Source organism: Sturnira hondurensis, unplaced genomic scaffold (assembly GCF_014824575.4).
Source record: "Sturnira hondurensis isolate 20B ecotype Veracruz unplaced genomic scaffold, ASM1482457v3 Scaffold0025370, whole genome shotgun sequence".
NCBI classification, from domain to species: Eukaryota; Metazoa; Chordata; class Mammalia; order Chiroptera; family Phyllostomidae; genus Sturnira; species Sturnira hondurensis.
The window spans coordinates 8,486,662-8,502,032 of record NW_028098001.1 but is presented as its reverse complement, the minus strand read 5'-3'; the positions used below and the strand labels follow the sequence as shown (position 1 = coordinate 8,502,032).

Here is a 15,371-nt window from a genome sequence, read left to right as displayed (position 1 = left end):
ATACATAGTTATTACAATGTTACTGATTATATTCCCTGTGCTGTACTTGACATCCCTGTGACTACTTTTGTAACTGGTGGTTTGCTCTTCTTATTAATCCCTTTCCCCTTCTGCATCCACACACCCCAATCCGTTAACCAAAGTGGCCAGATTATTGATTGCACTAAGAAATCAATCCGCTGAACAGAAGGCAATACTGCCATTTAAAATTAGATTATAATGATGATTTATTTATTGTATTGATTTGTTTATTGTGTTCACATTATCCTCCTTGTCGAAAGCTTTTCCCTAAAAGTTGTGTGCACCATCCTTAACACATTAAAACCTCAGAAACAGGACAGAAAGAAAAAAAAATACCTACAAAAGCAACAGAAGCTATCACTTGTACGCACTCAAAGCTATTAATTGCACTCGTCGTAGTTCGTTTTAGCTTCCCATAGCTGTCTATGCACCACTGCTGTCTTATCGCTAAGGTTTTAATAGTAAATAAATGAGGACTGGATTTGGATTATTTATTAGCTTCTAAAATTCTACGCCTAAACAAAGTAGACTTAGGGAGTTTTCACTCCTCAGGAAGTTCTCACCATGGCTGGAAAGAGAGTGGCTGGTCACTTCTCACAATCCGTTTTTTGGTTCCCAAAGTACAAAGTGCAAATCGCGTTTCTCTCCTTCACCTCCACCTCTCTTTACTCTTCTCCCCACCCTATGCCCCCCATGTCGCCCACCTTTTTTGTCCACGTCCTTTCTTTACCCTCTTTCGCTCTTTCCAGTGACCAGCTAGTACAATCCGCCACAAATCCAACACAAATCGTACGGTTTCTCTTTAGAAAATCCTGTTCCTCAAAAGAAGCGAGAGTCAGCCAGGTGGTGGACGCAGAGTGGACCCTCCAACTCCAACTCCAACTCCGCCAGCAGTGGGATTGCGGGCGCCCAAGCTCTCGGTCGGACAGGGATCGTGGCCGGTGCTCGCTCCTCGCTGGGAAAAACTTCCCCACTGTTCCTGCGGGAGCGGGTGCCAGCTGCCAGGGGCCCACCGGGTGCCAGGGTCCGATCGGGTGACCACGCCGCGGGGATGGACTCCGGACTGAAAGAGCGCCCGCCCCGGTCCCGCCCTGGTCCCGCCCCGCTCCCCTAGGCGCCTCAGTGCATTCGCCGCAGTCCGCCGCTCGCTCGGCTCCCAGCACTCGCGCCCATTCCATGCGCCGCAGCCATGTGTCCTCGCGACCCACTGGCGTCGGCGCTGCTACTCCTAGAGCTGGGCGCGCTGCTGTGGCAGGCGGCCAGCGCCTGGGAACTCACCATCCTGCACACCAACGACGTGCACAGCCGGCTGGAGCAGACCAGCGAGGACTCAAGCAAGTGCGTGAACGCCAGCCGCTGCGTGGGCGGCATAGCGAGGCTGTACACCCAAGTGCAGCGGATCCGCGCTGCCGAGCCCCACGTACTACTGCTCGACGCTGGCGACCAGTACCAGGGCACCATCTGGTTCACCGTATACAAGGGAGCGGAGGTGGCACACTTCATGAACGCCCTGGGCTACGATGCCATGGTAAGCCGGCGGCTAGCTCGGAGGCTCGGGAGCTCCGGGTAGGAGGAGGGAGCTTCTCCGTCCAGAAGGAGGGAGAAGCGGGGGTGCAGGGGGAGCGCGTTGCACGGCGCGAGGTTGCAAGCTTAGGACCTGGGGGAGATGTGCGGAAAAAGCGAGGCTCTGGTCAATGTGCCAGGTAGATGCAGATGCAGAAGCCTCTTGGGTGATTAGTCTTGAACGTATTGAAGTTGGGCCTCCACCAAGAGATGCCGTATTTAGAGGAGTAGGACCCAGCCCGGCCTAGGAGACGGTTCAGCTGGGCTGTGCGGGAGACTGACAACAAGTACCAGGGACCCAAAGTAGACCCGCCACGCATCTCGCTCATTTACTGCTCCAGCTATTTAAGAATGCTTTATCTGGTTTTATCGGAAGGGAAACTCAGAGTCAAAGAGCTTGTGTACATTATCAAGGGACCAGCCCCAATAGATGGAGACCGGATAAGGGTGGATTCCAAAGCCATTTTACTCTGGAGCTTGACCTTAAATCCACAGCCTTGGGTTAGCTTCCCAGCTCAGCTATCGTATGTGTGCGCGTTATTTACTCCCTCTGTGCCTCAGTTCTATCCAGCCTCTATAAATCGTGGGTAAGAGCTGTGTCTCCCTCAAAGGGTTGCCTGGTACAGAGTACATGTAGCTTCTCTAAATGTTAGTTGTTACTGTTACCAGACACTGCTGTGCAAATTTTTAAAAAAGAAGAAAGAAACTTCCAGAGAGGACCAATATTCTAAAACACTGGTGTTTCAAAGGATTTCAGTAAAATCAGTTTGGCCAAAGAGACTTAGGAAGAGTCTAACTTAAGAGATGAGGGACTCTTAAAATGCATACAAAAGTTGAAGTCCAAGCTCCCAAATGCTCTGTTAGGGTTACTCCTTACCCATTGGACTGAATTTTAGAAAAGGAGCAGACAGGGGTTACACATTGATAAATAAGTATAACCAAAACATATATATGATTTGTTTGTTTGTTTAAGCAAATCACCACCACCCAAGTTTAACCCTGTGTAAAATCCTAGAGGAAAGGGATTCTGGGGATAAACTGGGACAAGAAATCTTAGGAGCTTCAGAAGAGAAAGAGCAGAGCGAGAGTCCAGGGAGATGAGTAAAGTCCAGGCATGTGGAAGGGAAGGAGAGGTGTGGTCTCACCTGGGATGTAGAAGGCTAACAATATACTTTGTATAGGAAGAGCACAGCGCTGGCTGTGTGGCTCAGTGGACTGAGCGCAGGCCTGTGAAGCAGAAGGTTGCTGGTTTGGTTCCCGGACAGGGCACATGCCTGGGTTGTGGGCCAGGTCCCTGTTGGGGACCCATGACAGGCAGCCACACATTGATGTTTCTCTCCTACTCTCTCTCCTTCCTGTCCCCTCTCTCTAAAAATAAATAAAATACTAAGAAAAAGAAGAAGAGCACAGAGGTCAGCAAAGCACAATGCTGTGTTTTTCCTGGAAACTTGGAAAAAGGACAGGAAAAGATGATAAGAGGGTAGAGTTATTTAGGTTAGCTTTTTTTTTTTTCCTTTAACAAGGAAGTTCATTTTAGAGAGATAGGAGGAGGTCAGAGAGCTCCTCTCCATTCTGATTGTTGGTTTTAAGGTTATCAGGGATGATAACCTTAAAAGGCAACAGCAATTCAAAGGGATCCCTAAGTCCCAGAGCTTATCTGGGGGGCTCACCAGCCCCTGACTCCACGAAAGAATTGGGGGTCTCAAGAACTCTGTGTGATCTCAGTGTTGGTATCTCCACAGCTCACCCCACCTGGTCTTTTGCATACGGTAATGGCAAAATTAACATTTAATTGAACTGTTATTAGTGTGCATGTCCATTTGCTCTCCAGAAGGGTAGAATAAACCTTTCATGAGTTATTTTTTTATTTCACATATAAACCACAGCTTTGTAAACTTTTCTTTTTGTGACACCCTTTTCTTCACAGTTGTATAAACTCCTTATAGTAAAAAAAAAAAGGAAAATCCATAGTTTTCTCTAATAATACTGTTTTCCTGTTTAAGTCAAATTGAGCTTGTGGTGTTAATCACCTCAGCAAGTGTTTATGACAGGACTCTGGGTGAGGCGTGGGCAGTCTGCAAGTTATAATCACCGCCAGGAACTGGAGAATGCTTTATGTTGGATGGGAGTACTTTCTTTTAAATTTCACTCAAAGCGACTGGCCTGGGACTTGAAAACAAGGCTGCTTACATAGCTGGCGGGGTGTGAAGCGGGTGCACCCCTGAGGAGCACCAGTGGTAGGGCTGGGTGAAAGTCGCCTTTCTGACACCATCTCTTCAGAACTTTGTGCGTCCCTGGGTTTGACAGGCATCATTTGACCTTCGTACAATCCTAGTTCTTGTAATGCTTTAGCATATGGCAAAACTCTGCTGCATCCTTGTTTTACAAAGATTGCTCACTGTCATTTTGTTTATACTACTCTCAGAGAATTCATTAAAGGATCCCCCTCCACCCACCCCTTACCCCGTAACATCTTGCATCTCAGGAAGCTGGAGATTCAGATCAGAGTGGGAAACCGTTGTGGAGGACAGTCTCTAGTTCCTTAAAAATTAGACCTAGTAAGAGGAGCCACAAATAAAGACTCGAGTGTGTGGGAGGCAAAGAGGAAGTTACTAGAACCTAGCTTAACTCCAGGAGTTCCCTCAGCAAGAGTCTCTGAGGAAACGTAGACTTTCTAGAACTGCTACATTCCAGCCAAAGCTGCTGGAGCAGTTCCGACAGCCCTGGAGGTCCCGGAAAGACTGGAGATCTGGACCCACTGCTAGGCCAAAAAGTCTAGAGAGGAAGGATGTCAAAAGCAGCTAGTTCGGAGATGTAGCAGTGGAAAGGCCGGTGTCCCCAGGCAGTAGGAAAACAACACGGACACACTCACAGTGCAGGCCAGTGTGGCCAGGTTACTTTCTCTGGCTTCAAGTTCCCCAGCTACAAACCGGGAGGAATAACCCCCACCTGTGGGTAGAATATTTGTGAACAATACGCGTGATAATTAATGTGAAAATCCCTAGCACCCTGCTGGCTTGTTGTAAATGCTCAGCAGAGGTTTCTGTCCAGGTGTCCTGCAAAAAAAAAAAAAAAAAAAAAAAGTTGAGAGGAAGGGAAGGTTTGAGTTTTGCAGCTATAGCTTTATCTGATTTTGACAGCCTGGCACAGCTTACCCTCCTCCCCTACTCCCTTCACCATCTCTTCTGAGAGTTACATAATTTAAAAATACAGATGCCTCAGAGAATAACAAAAGCTCTTCAAGTACATACAGAAACAAAACATAAACATCTGACACTTCAGAATGGTAACCTATGAGGGACATGAATACCTGACTAGTGGGCCCCCCGGTGAGTTAAAGACTGGGGCCACAGTCCCCACCCCAGCCCCTGGCTCAGTTACCTTGCAGCAATTTGTGGACAGAAAGTGGGCTGTCAGGCCAGGGCCTCAGAAGCAGGGGCAGCTAGAGAGAAGGCTGTCCTTCTCTACTGAGGATGTCTTCCTCATAGCCCATCCACCTCCATGGCGATGGTGAGAGTCTCATCTCTAGAGATGAACTCATTTGGCTTTGTACTTTGGGAGTGGAGGATTTCATAAGTCTGCTCAATGAGTAAACATTAAGGACAGTTTAGACAATGGGACTCAGAAGAGATGGTGAAACTGAGCCAGGGGCTGGGGTGGGGACTGTGGCCCCAGTCTTTAACTCACCCGGGGGACCACTAGTCAGGTATTCATGTCCCTCATAGGTTACCATTCTGAAGTGTCAGATGTTTATGTTTTGTTTCTGTATGTACTTGCAGAGCTTTTGTTATTCTCTGAGACGTCTGCATTTTTAACTTATGTAACTCATCCTGTTACTCAGCTTATTGTACTTCTTCCTTTTGCCCTAAATTGGTTGTATGATTTCGTCTGTCGCTCTGTGTAGACCACACAGTGTGCATCGTGCTCCACAGAGATCTCCACAGACTTTACTATCAGCTCCTCCCATCCACCCCCGAGTGGTGGGTCCAGGTCACAGATTATGCTGCAATTCCACAAGCATGCTGCTCCGAATAGCCTCCCGCTGGTCCCACCTGTGAGGTGGGATCCCATGCACAAGGGCAGAATTGCTGGCCACAGGCAGCTGTATCCTGACTTTGAATGAGTAAGGACTACCAGATTGCTTTCTTGAGTGACTGGAGCCCTCTACTCCCCCTCAGTCTTTAAGCAAACAGTGTCCTAAGAAGTGTTTCAATTCAGTCAAAGGGTAGGAGGATAGGGCAAAGGTGCAGAGGCAGATGTCTAGAAGGTGGACCAGCCTGGACCCTGGTGAGTGGTAGGAATCATGGGAGGTGAGGTTGTATACAGCTTACAGGCCACCTGGACAAGTCTGGGCTCTCTTCTGTTGTTAGGGGAGCCACTGGAGGTTTCTGAGTAGAGCATGACTCTAGTGCAAGAAAAAAGAAATATTTGGTCTTTGTACCCAGTTTCTGAGATGACCAATGGCTGGGGACCCCTAGATAGCTTCAGAATGAGGGCTGGTGGCCAGAAAGACCAAGTCTTGATTAGAGGGTTTGAATGTTCAGCCTCCCTTCAACCTCCTGGGATGGAAGAGGGAGCAGAGATTGTGCTAATCTCCAATGGCCAATGATTTAATCAATTGTGCCTGTGTAATGAACCACCACTAAAAACCCCTAAGTGATGGGGTTCAGAGAGCTCCTGGGTTAGTGAATGCATCGAGGTTCTGAGAGGCTGCTGTGTCAAGAGGGGGTGCAGAAACCACACACCCCGGGCACCCCCTATGGATGCCTGCCTTCCATTTGCTGTTCCTGGGTTATATCCTTTATAATACTCCAGTAATAGTAACTAAAGTGCTCTCCTGACTTTTGTGAGTCATTCTAGCAAACTATTAAACCTATGGAGGTTTGGTAGCTGATCAGCCAAAGGTACAGGTGGCCCAAGACTGCCAGTTATCTGAAATGAAGGCAGTCTTGTAGGACTGACCCCTTACCTTGTGGGATCTGCTGCCCACTCCAGGTAGATGGTATCAGAACTGAATAGAATTGTTGGACACCCAGTTGGTGTCCACAGAGAATTGGTTGATGTGAGAAAAACCTTTCATCAACATAGAAGAATCACATAGTGATTGAAGAATCACATAGTGATATGAAGAATCAACATAGCTTTGGAAGATGAACCGAAATGGATGGAAGGAGAAGATACCACAGAGGAGGCTAGGAGAAGAGGCAGGGCAGTAATATAGGTGTGAGATGCTACGAACTGAACTGTGGCGATGGGGAAAGAAAGGCTGAATCCAGGGGAGCCAGTTTTAATAGGCAGGCAGTGCGGCTTACGGCTGAAAGGATGAACTCCCTGGTGATTGGGTCGAGGATCAAGTCCTCTTTCTGCCCCTTAGAGTCTATGAACTGTGAGCAGGTCATTTAATCTCATGAAGCCTCCCTTTGCGCATGTGTGAGATGGGTGTAAGAGCAGTCTTCATCCGAAAGGTCGAAAGGTCGTGCAGTTTAAAGGAGATGATGATGCGTGTTAAGTGCTTAGCACAGGGCGGGCCCACAGTAGGGGATCAGCGAGGCTAGCCATGCTCTTACCTTCTGTTGGCTGGAGTGTCTCAGGAGAGGGTGGTAATCAAGAGATGACTAAGAGCACTGGGAGAGTCTGCAGACTTTGACACTACTACACAGGAATGCGGATTCTTCTACTTAAGTTTACCCCTGCTGTTTGCAGCACAGAGATGCAATCTGTGTAAAGGCTTTTTCTGGGCTTACTGGATCTGATTGGACCCTTTTGTGGGCAATGGAAAGGGATTTGGATGGGATGTCAGGACACCCAGGCTTTATGGCTTGCCTCTTTCAACTCATTAGCTCTGTAAGTTTGGGCAGCGATTCCTCATCTATAAGATAGGGGAGAAAATGGTCTGTTGCATGTCATTTCTCTGCATTTCAGCCCCTGCCTACTCCTCTGTTTGGCTTCTAATCCACCAGCATAACTTGGTTTGCCCTGGACCTAATTTAACAGGTCTAAGTTTGCTTGACAACTCTCTTATTTCTCCCTCACAGTTACCTTCACAGCAGCTCTTTCCTCGTGGGGTGATGGGTTGGGTCTTCTCTCATTGTTTCCAGATAAAGAGGGCCCCAGGAAACAGGATGGAGTGTTACTCCATTAGTAATAGAAAATGATGCCAGAGGAAATGGAAGGAGGATGAGCTTAGTTTCAAGCCTGTTGTCTTTGCAGCTCATTTACTCATTCAGTCCACAAATATTCACTAAGCACTACCTTGTTCCAGGCTCAACTTAGTACTGAGGACAGTGAACAAGACCTACTTGGGTGAAACTTGCTGTTCAGTAGATGGAGGGGGCAGTACCCATTGGACCCCTTCTTAACCAAATAAAGAGGCCGGGTGAGACCAATGAAGGATGGGGGGTAAGCAGAGCAAAGCACAAACGACTCAAGTTCTAACCCCTGTGCATGGGGATCGTGGCTATGTTTCTTCTCTGCCCCAGAAAACGAATCCCTAAAGTAAAGAGAAGTCACCTTATGTCCAAGTGCTTTACCAATGACATTTTTGTGAGGGAACTCAATGTTCTCATGTCATCTGACAAGGAAACTGTCAGAATTACTGTGTTCAATCATAAAGCTGGTTAAAGGAAGACGGACCAGCAACGCAAGTTCTGAAACTGCACTGGAAGGCCCGAAAGGGCTCTCCTGATGACAATGGTGTTTTTTTTTTTTTTTTAAGGCAAAGAAGGTTGTTAGTATTTCTGAATCTCAGACCTTGGGGTTTGAAAGTATGGGGGGTTGCGGGTGCCCCGGCCTCAGAGATGTTAGCCTGGTATTTCGATCAAGGCCTTTTTGCTTCATCTGTTCCATTCTGAGGACCAGCCCAGGGCTGAGCTGGGTGCAGCTGACCTCAGGAGCTCATGTTGTCCTCGTTCTAGTGGCCGTGTTTGCTCAACTGAAAATTGGAAAGAGCCAAACAAAGCACACACCAAGTTGGCGGCTTTCCGAAACTCACTCACAGATACACCTGAATGTTGTGCAGATTCCTGCCTGTTTCTTTCAACCTCATCACAAGAATTTGAAGGGCATTCTCTTCACATTCCCTTTCTCTCACTTCAGTAACTGCTTCTGTACATAACACACACATTAGCCGGAGGCCCCTAGCCCCTCAGAGATGTAGTTAAACCTGCCTGAACCTCAAATAGTTGAGCAAGTCATTTTAAATGTAACATTGGTATGCATAGTTTGCATGTGTGGAGAGTTTGTAAGTTTTTTCATCTGGTATGGAATATGTGAAATGCTGTCTGTTGAATACTTATTCATTTCAACAAACACTGAAGTGCAGACGAGCTGGATTGAGCCCCAACGATTATTTCTGCCATTCAGTCAGAAGCCACATTCGCCTGCCAGGGCCGCCATGCCCTGGCCCAGGACTGAGGGATGGGGCATGCCCCCAAACCAGAAGTGGTCTACAGTGCCAGATATGTATCAACCACACCAAACGTAATTTGTAATCACCCCTCCCGAAGCTGTTGTTGAGTCTTCCTGAGTGAGGAGAACTGGGCCTCACTGTGTAACAGGCCAGGCTGTCCCTAATGCTTAAATTGTAAGGTGGATGGCAACTCGAGGTCCTTAATGGGGTGAGATAGTGTGTAAATGACTAAAGTCAAGCGTTGCAAATTCCGGACAAGTGGCTTTTTGACATTTGTACAGTTGGTATCTGTGACTTGAAAAATTTTTTTTTTCTTCTGCATCACAGCAAATCGCACTGCTCTTGAATCAATTCTTCTTTCCTCTGTTTTTCTTCTGACATTGTGTTTAAGCCTCTTTTCTGCACTGGAAGCATTTTTGACCACCTAGGCCCTCCTGTTTTCTTTTCCTCATTTGTTTACACAGTCAACCACGTCACTTGCTCATGAGCAACCCCCTGACTAGCGCTGTGGAGGTAAAGCTCACACCCTGAGCCCCTTCCACCCTTAACAGGCAGGACGTGCCTGTGTCTTTGCCGGGCCATCCCATTCACGTCCCTGTCCTTGGTTCCTGCTTGTTCCTGTTGTCTGCATGCATGGACAGACAGGTTGATGTGCCTTGCTGTCTCCCTGTCTGCCCTGTCAGCTTCCTGAGAATGGGAACCGTGGCCTCCTTACTGGGCTCCCTGGGACCCTGGGAGAGACTGGCGGTGTTACAGTACCCATCCCTTCCAGGCGTTTATATCGGTGGCAGTTTGGCCGAGTGGTTAAGGCCCCAGATGCTGAAACCTCAGTACCCCTGTTCACTCCCTTGCTCTGCCACATACCAGTGGTGTGAGCTCTATGCCTTAGTTTTCCCACCTCTGTCTGAAAAGGACAAGAATAGCACCTACCTCATTTCATTGTAAGAATTAAGTGAGTTAATATGTCAACAGAGCTTGGTCATATAGCATCAAAGTCTAACTATTAATATTTCTTTTTATATTTTTTCTTTTAAAAACTTTTTCTCTTTCTTGACAGTTCCCTATGTCAAATTCAATGACAGTTTTGACAGTTTTCTGTGAGCGAAGCTGAGGCTATGAAATCCCCCCTTTTAATTCAAAGGTAGGCGCCCATTGGCAGGCCGAACAGTTGGTCTCCTGAGCAGATTTCCAACACAGACAGTTCCAAGGGTCCGTTCTCTCTGCCATCATGAAATCTAAATATGGTCCTCATGTGCGCACATACAAGACACACAGGAAAGTTCGACAAGCTTTGTTTTTTTTAATGCCTGTTTCATTCACAAACAAGTGCCAGTGAGATGTTAGTAGAAATGTAAGTAAAAATACAGGAAGTGAAGAGGAGGGACCCAGGCTGGCTGCCCGGTAAGGGCTGCCGGGGGCTTAGGCTCTGAACTGTGGGGCAGTTGCCTAAGCTTTTCACCTGCTTCCCAGCAACTTGGTTTCCTCTCATTTTACAATTAAGTTATTGCTCAACTACTTCACCAAGTTTGTTTTTATATCCTGCCTTCTTTTGAAAAGTTGTAATGGCTCCCATACAGACCATAGAGTAAAACGGAGACCATTTAAAAGGAGCGGGGGAGTGGGCGGTTTTAGTATCCATTCAGCAAACATCTGCTGAGCACTGGTGCCAGCCACTTGTCACGGAGGATGCAGGGACAGTTGGCACCTCTCCTGCCCCTGGGAAAAAGATGTGAGGGCAGGCAGCCACGGCGAGGACAAAAGCTGCTAGAGACATGCGTGTGAGGCACGACGGACGGACGGACGGACGCACAGCGAGGCGAGCATCAACAGCGGAGCTGCCACGGAAGGCGGCTCAAGGCCGTCGCACTTCAGCTGCATCTAAAGCGGCTCATTGCGTGAGAGTGGTTTAGTGTTCCTGAAACTCAGAGCACCTGAAGTTTAGCAGAAAAAATGAGGCAGTTCAGGGAGATCAAGGAGGGGCTGTCCAGGGAGTCAGGACTGAGATTTTGGGAGGTGGGAGGTGGGAGGTGGGGAAGCCTTGGAGAGACTCAAGCAGGAAGCAGCTGGGTGTTTGGGGAAGGGCAGCCTGGCGGCCTGCAGGGAGTGAGTGGCTGAGAAGTGTGGGAGCCTGGTGGCCAGGAGACCAGCTAGAGGACACTGATGAGTCAGAGTGGGGCAGTGGACTGGGGCGAAGGAAGAGAGCCCTGGGGGATGGCGCAGGAGCACAAACAACAGGACCTCAAGGCTGGTTGGCAGTGAAGGAGGGCCGAGGGGAAGAGGGCAGAGCTGCGGGCCTCTCAGGGTGTTTCTCTGTGGTGCTGGAGGCTCTTTCCCAACACCCGGGACCACATGCATCCACACAAGTGTCTCATTCATTAGTCTCTGGGTGTTCCACCTGGCAGGGGGCTCACTGGCCAGCAGAGAGGAATAGGAAGCCGTTGGGGCAGAGGGAGGGGGGTGAGAAAGGGCAGTGACCACCAGCTCACACCCAGACAACTCCATCTAGTGTCTGCTGAAACAAGAAACAGTGTAGTGGTCCAGGCCTCTGTTCTACCAGTGCCTTCCCGGGCCCCTGCATTTTCCCAGTGTCTACAACCCACCCGGCCTGCTTTCAAGCTGGGCAGGCCTGAAATGGAGAGGGGGAGGGACCCTTCAAAACTTGGAAAAGATCTACACTTTCTGGTAAACCATGTAATAAAAATTCTGCTGCAGGTTGAGGCAAACTAACCAAGTGTACTGCATCAGGAGCTCATTGGAGCTGGGACACTGTGAGCACCTCACAGCTTTAGTGGGGGACACACTTCCCAGTTGGGAACTCAGACTCTGTCTTCAGTAAGGCCCAGCAGATTCTTGGCTTGGGAGGCTTTTTCAGCCTTCAGGACTTTGTGGCCTGCTTGCCTTTTGTGGCCCAGTTTCCTGATGAAATTATCATTCTGTGGCTGCTGTGTTCATTTGTTAGAGGTTTGCAAAATAGAACTCTTCACCGGTTTGGTGCCAGAGTCCGGAGGGACTGTGTCTTGTAGCCCCGTCCCACTGCAGCTCCCAGACACCATGGCACGGGTCCAGGATTCCCGGTGACATGGAAGAGGCTGTGCAGGCAACTGGCCAGGGGCCGAGGACCAGGAACTCCAACCTTGGGAATTGATTCTCTTCTCCTGCTCGCCAGTTATTTCTTTACTTGTACCTTCATTCAGTAAATACGTACCAGTTTTTCCTCTGTATTAGGTACATTTTAAATGGATTTGGGGGCCAATTAATGCGGATTACTTAATAACAGGGAGCTGGATTGCTTGGCTCAATCAGTGGTAACTGCAAAAGTCAGAAAAGGGAAGATTTCTCCATTAAAACAAAATACTCTAGAATCATGGGAGGCCTACATGGGAGACTGTCAGATGGCCACTGTGTTCTGTGTCCCCTTCGGCAGACCAGGAACAAATGTCAGCCTCAAGGCTCTGGCCCCGACTCCTTCTGCGGTTTCCCCACAACTGACCCATCTCACACCAAGGGCTCTGTTTCTCTTCCTCTCTCTGAGGGGTATCCTCACCATTTCTTCTGCTCACGCATTTACTCCATACCAATGGGAACGTTTGTTTCTGGGTGAAAGCAGGAAGTGAATTGAATGGCAGGTCCTCCTGGGGAAAGCTTGGAGAGTGGGAAAACATGCCAGTTGGCGTGTAGCCTCAGACGCCAGCGTGGCCAGCCAGCAGACCGTCTGAGTGACTACGGAATTCAGGTGCAGGGCCCATCCACACAGTTCCTGGAACAAACACAGTGAAAACAGGAAGGTCAGAAAGGATTCTTTCTTCTTTATCTGAAAGTATTGTCCCTGGCATCTGTTACTCGCTGCAAATGTATTTTACCATTGGTAAAAGTCAATAAACGGATTCCACACTTATACTTATTATCATAGTATAAACATGAAAAACAATTTTATCTCGTGTCAGTGTCTAGTTGATTCACAGTAATTTCCTGCAGGGGCAAGATAAGCAAGATTCTGAGGCTCAGTCCAAACTCAGTGGGAAAGGCTGACTCAATCGACTTAGTAGCATCTTCCATGGACACTATATTTCTGTGATTCTGGTGTTGGAGATGTTCCAGAAAACAACTCAGCCACTTTCAGGTGTACGGAGTGGAACTTTATTCACAGGCACGGACCCAGGGGAGGCAGTCTCCAAATTCTGGGCCCTGAGCTCAGGCAGGGGCTTATTTATATAGTGTGGCATGCGGAAGCAATTTTACTAAGCCTACGTGACAGAAGCAGATTTACAGAAGCAAGAAAGCAGGGCTGTGATAGGGTCATACAATGTTCTTTTGTTCTTACTTCCTAGTTACTTAGTTGCTCACCCTTCCTTATCTTAGTGGCTCAGCAAATGGATTGTGTCCTTCTGACTTGTCTGGGCTCGTCTAGGCAAGTTTCTTGCTACAGAGATACTGCAGGTGTAGGGGAGAGTAGCGCTGTGACATCATGCATTTGTTTGCACTTCTATCTGCGTGAATATTAGTTACCTTCCATTTAATTTGGTATCCAAAAAATGATACCTGAATGTTGGGTTACATTCTTTTTAGCATAACGGTCCATTGGAAAGAAGTGATTAGAGATGTGATCACCTCATGATTACCCGAAAATTTGTCTAAATAAGGAAATTGTTTGGAGATACTGAAGAAGGTCATTTACTAGGCTTAGCTCTCTGAATTTATGGGAAAGTGCATTGGCATCCGCCATGGACAGAGGAGGGGGGAGGGCAGTGAAGTGTAGCGTTTGTAGTAAAAACATATAAGGTTGTCACTGGGCTAGAATTAGGGAATGAATAGGGTTAGTGAATGAATGAACACAAGAACAGAAATGAAATGTCTGGAAAGCAAAGGAACAGAAGAGAGAAAGGGAGGATGTAAAAGTATGAGTTAGGTCCAGGGAAATTGCATGCCTGTTGTGAGGATAACAATTCAGTGGCAAGTAATCAGATCAGATTTGTTGTTAAAGGCAGGAAGGAAGCTGGGCAGAGCAGTGACGTGTTCTCGTCAGCAAGTACACACCTAAGACAGTTTTCAGAGGACACAAAAATGGGAGGACTAACACTGCAGTATGAATCTTTAAGTGTTTCTATGTGTGTGTTATTGATACAAACAGTTTACAAGATGTAAAAGAACACGGAACAGCTATCTGCCATTCTATTCTATCTTTTATTGTTCTAAGTTCATCCCGGGGGCAGACTCTTTCTGAGGGATTTTCAAGTTATTATGAGAATAATAGAAATGAATAATTAATTTATTTAGCACACTTCTTGAGTCCCTGCTGTGTTCCAGCAGTGTGGTAGGAACACGGTGCACTCCGGTGAGTGGCACAGTCCTCCTTCTGAAGAGCTTAAGAATAACGAGGTTTGAGGAAGACACAAATGGGAGAGCGTTATGGTGGGGAAATGAAAGTACGAGTTTCCAGACTTCCGCCAAGATGGAGGCATAGGTGGAAACACTGTGCCTTCTCCCACAACCAAGTTTGAATACAACAAAGGTTTGGAGAAACAAAGACACAACCAAAGGACAGAAAATTGAATTATACGGAAGTCCGACTACATCTAACCGTTCAACGGGGACGGTAAGAGGGGCGGAGCCAGCAGCGAGCAGGGTCGGGCAGGACAGGGCCCCCGACCCAGGCGCGCAGGCAGACGGGAACCAGTTGGGGTGCGGGGCAGACCGCGGGCGCATATTCGCGCACAGTGAGACAGACCACGCAGGCCCCAGGGGGCGAGGGCTGACGGCGGTGGCACACTCGCGTGCAGTGGGACGAAACGCGTGGGCCCGGTGACGGCAGCAACTGCGGCCGTGGCGGCAGGCGTCGGACAGGACGCCAGAGTCCCTCTTTGACCCCGCCCCCACATACAACGTCACAACCCAGCGACTTAGTTGCCCTGTTCTAGTGAACACTTTAGGGCTCTGATCCTGCTATGGAACAGGCACGAACAACCCGAAAGATGGCGCAAGAAGAACTCAAAGTCCCAGAGCCAATAACTCTAAGCGACCGAGAAATTGCCAGCCTCTCAGAAGCACAATTCAAGACACTGTTTATCAGGATGCTCACAGAACTGGTTGATTATAGTCACAAATTAGAGGAACATATGAAGGCTAAACTAATTGAAATGAAGGGAGATGCACAGGAAACCAATAGTGATGGAAAGGAAACTGGGACTCAAATCAATGGAATGGACCAGAAGGAAGAACAAAACATCCCACCAGAAAGGAATGAAGAAATGAGAATTCAAAAAAATGAGGAGAGGCTTAGGAACCTCCAGGACATCTTTAAACGTTCCAACATCCGGATTATAGGGGTACCAGAAGGGGGAAAGAAACAGCCACGAGTGGAAAACTTATTTGAACAAATAAT

General features: G+C 48.0%; 1 protein-coding gene across 1 annotated transcript in view; it reads left to right on the top strand.

Annotated features, from left to right (window-relative positions):
- Nucleotides 1-1,139: 1,139 nt before the first annotated feature.
- Nucleotides 1,140-15,371, top strand: part of NT5E (5'-nucleotidase ecto) — a 57,363-nt gene continuing 43,131 nt past the window's right edge. The window contains exon 1 of the mRNA XM_037039274.1: nt 1,140-1,549. Within this exon, the coding sequence (XP_036895169.1) occupies nt 1,211-1,549 (339 nt within the window). The 5' untranslated portion in view covers nt 1,140-1,210. The remainder of the gene's footprint in view (nt 1,550-15,371) is intronic.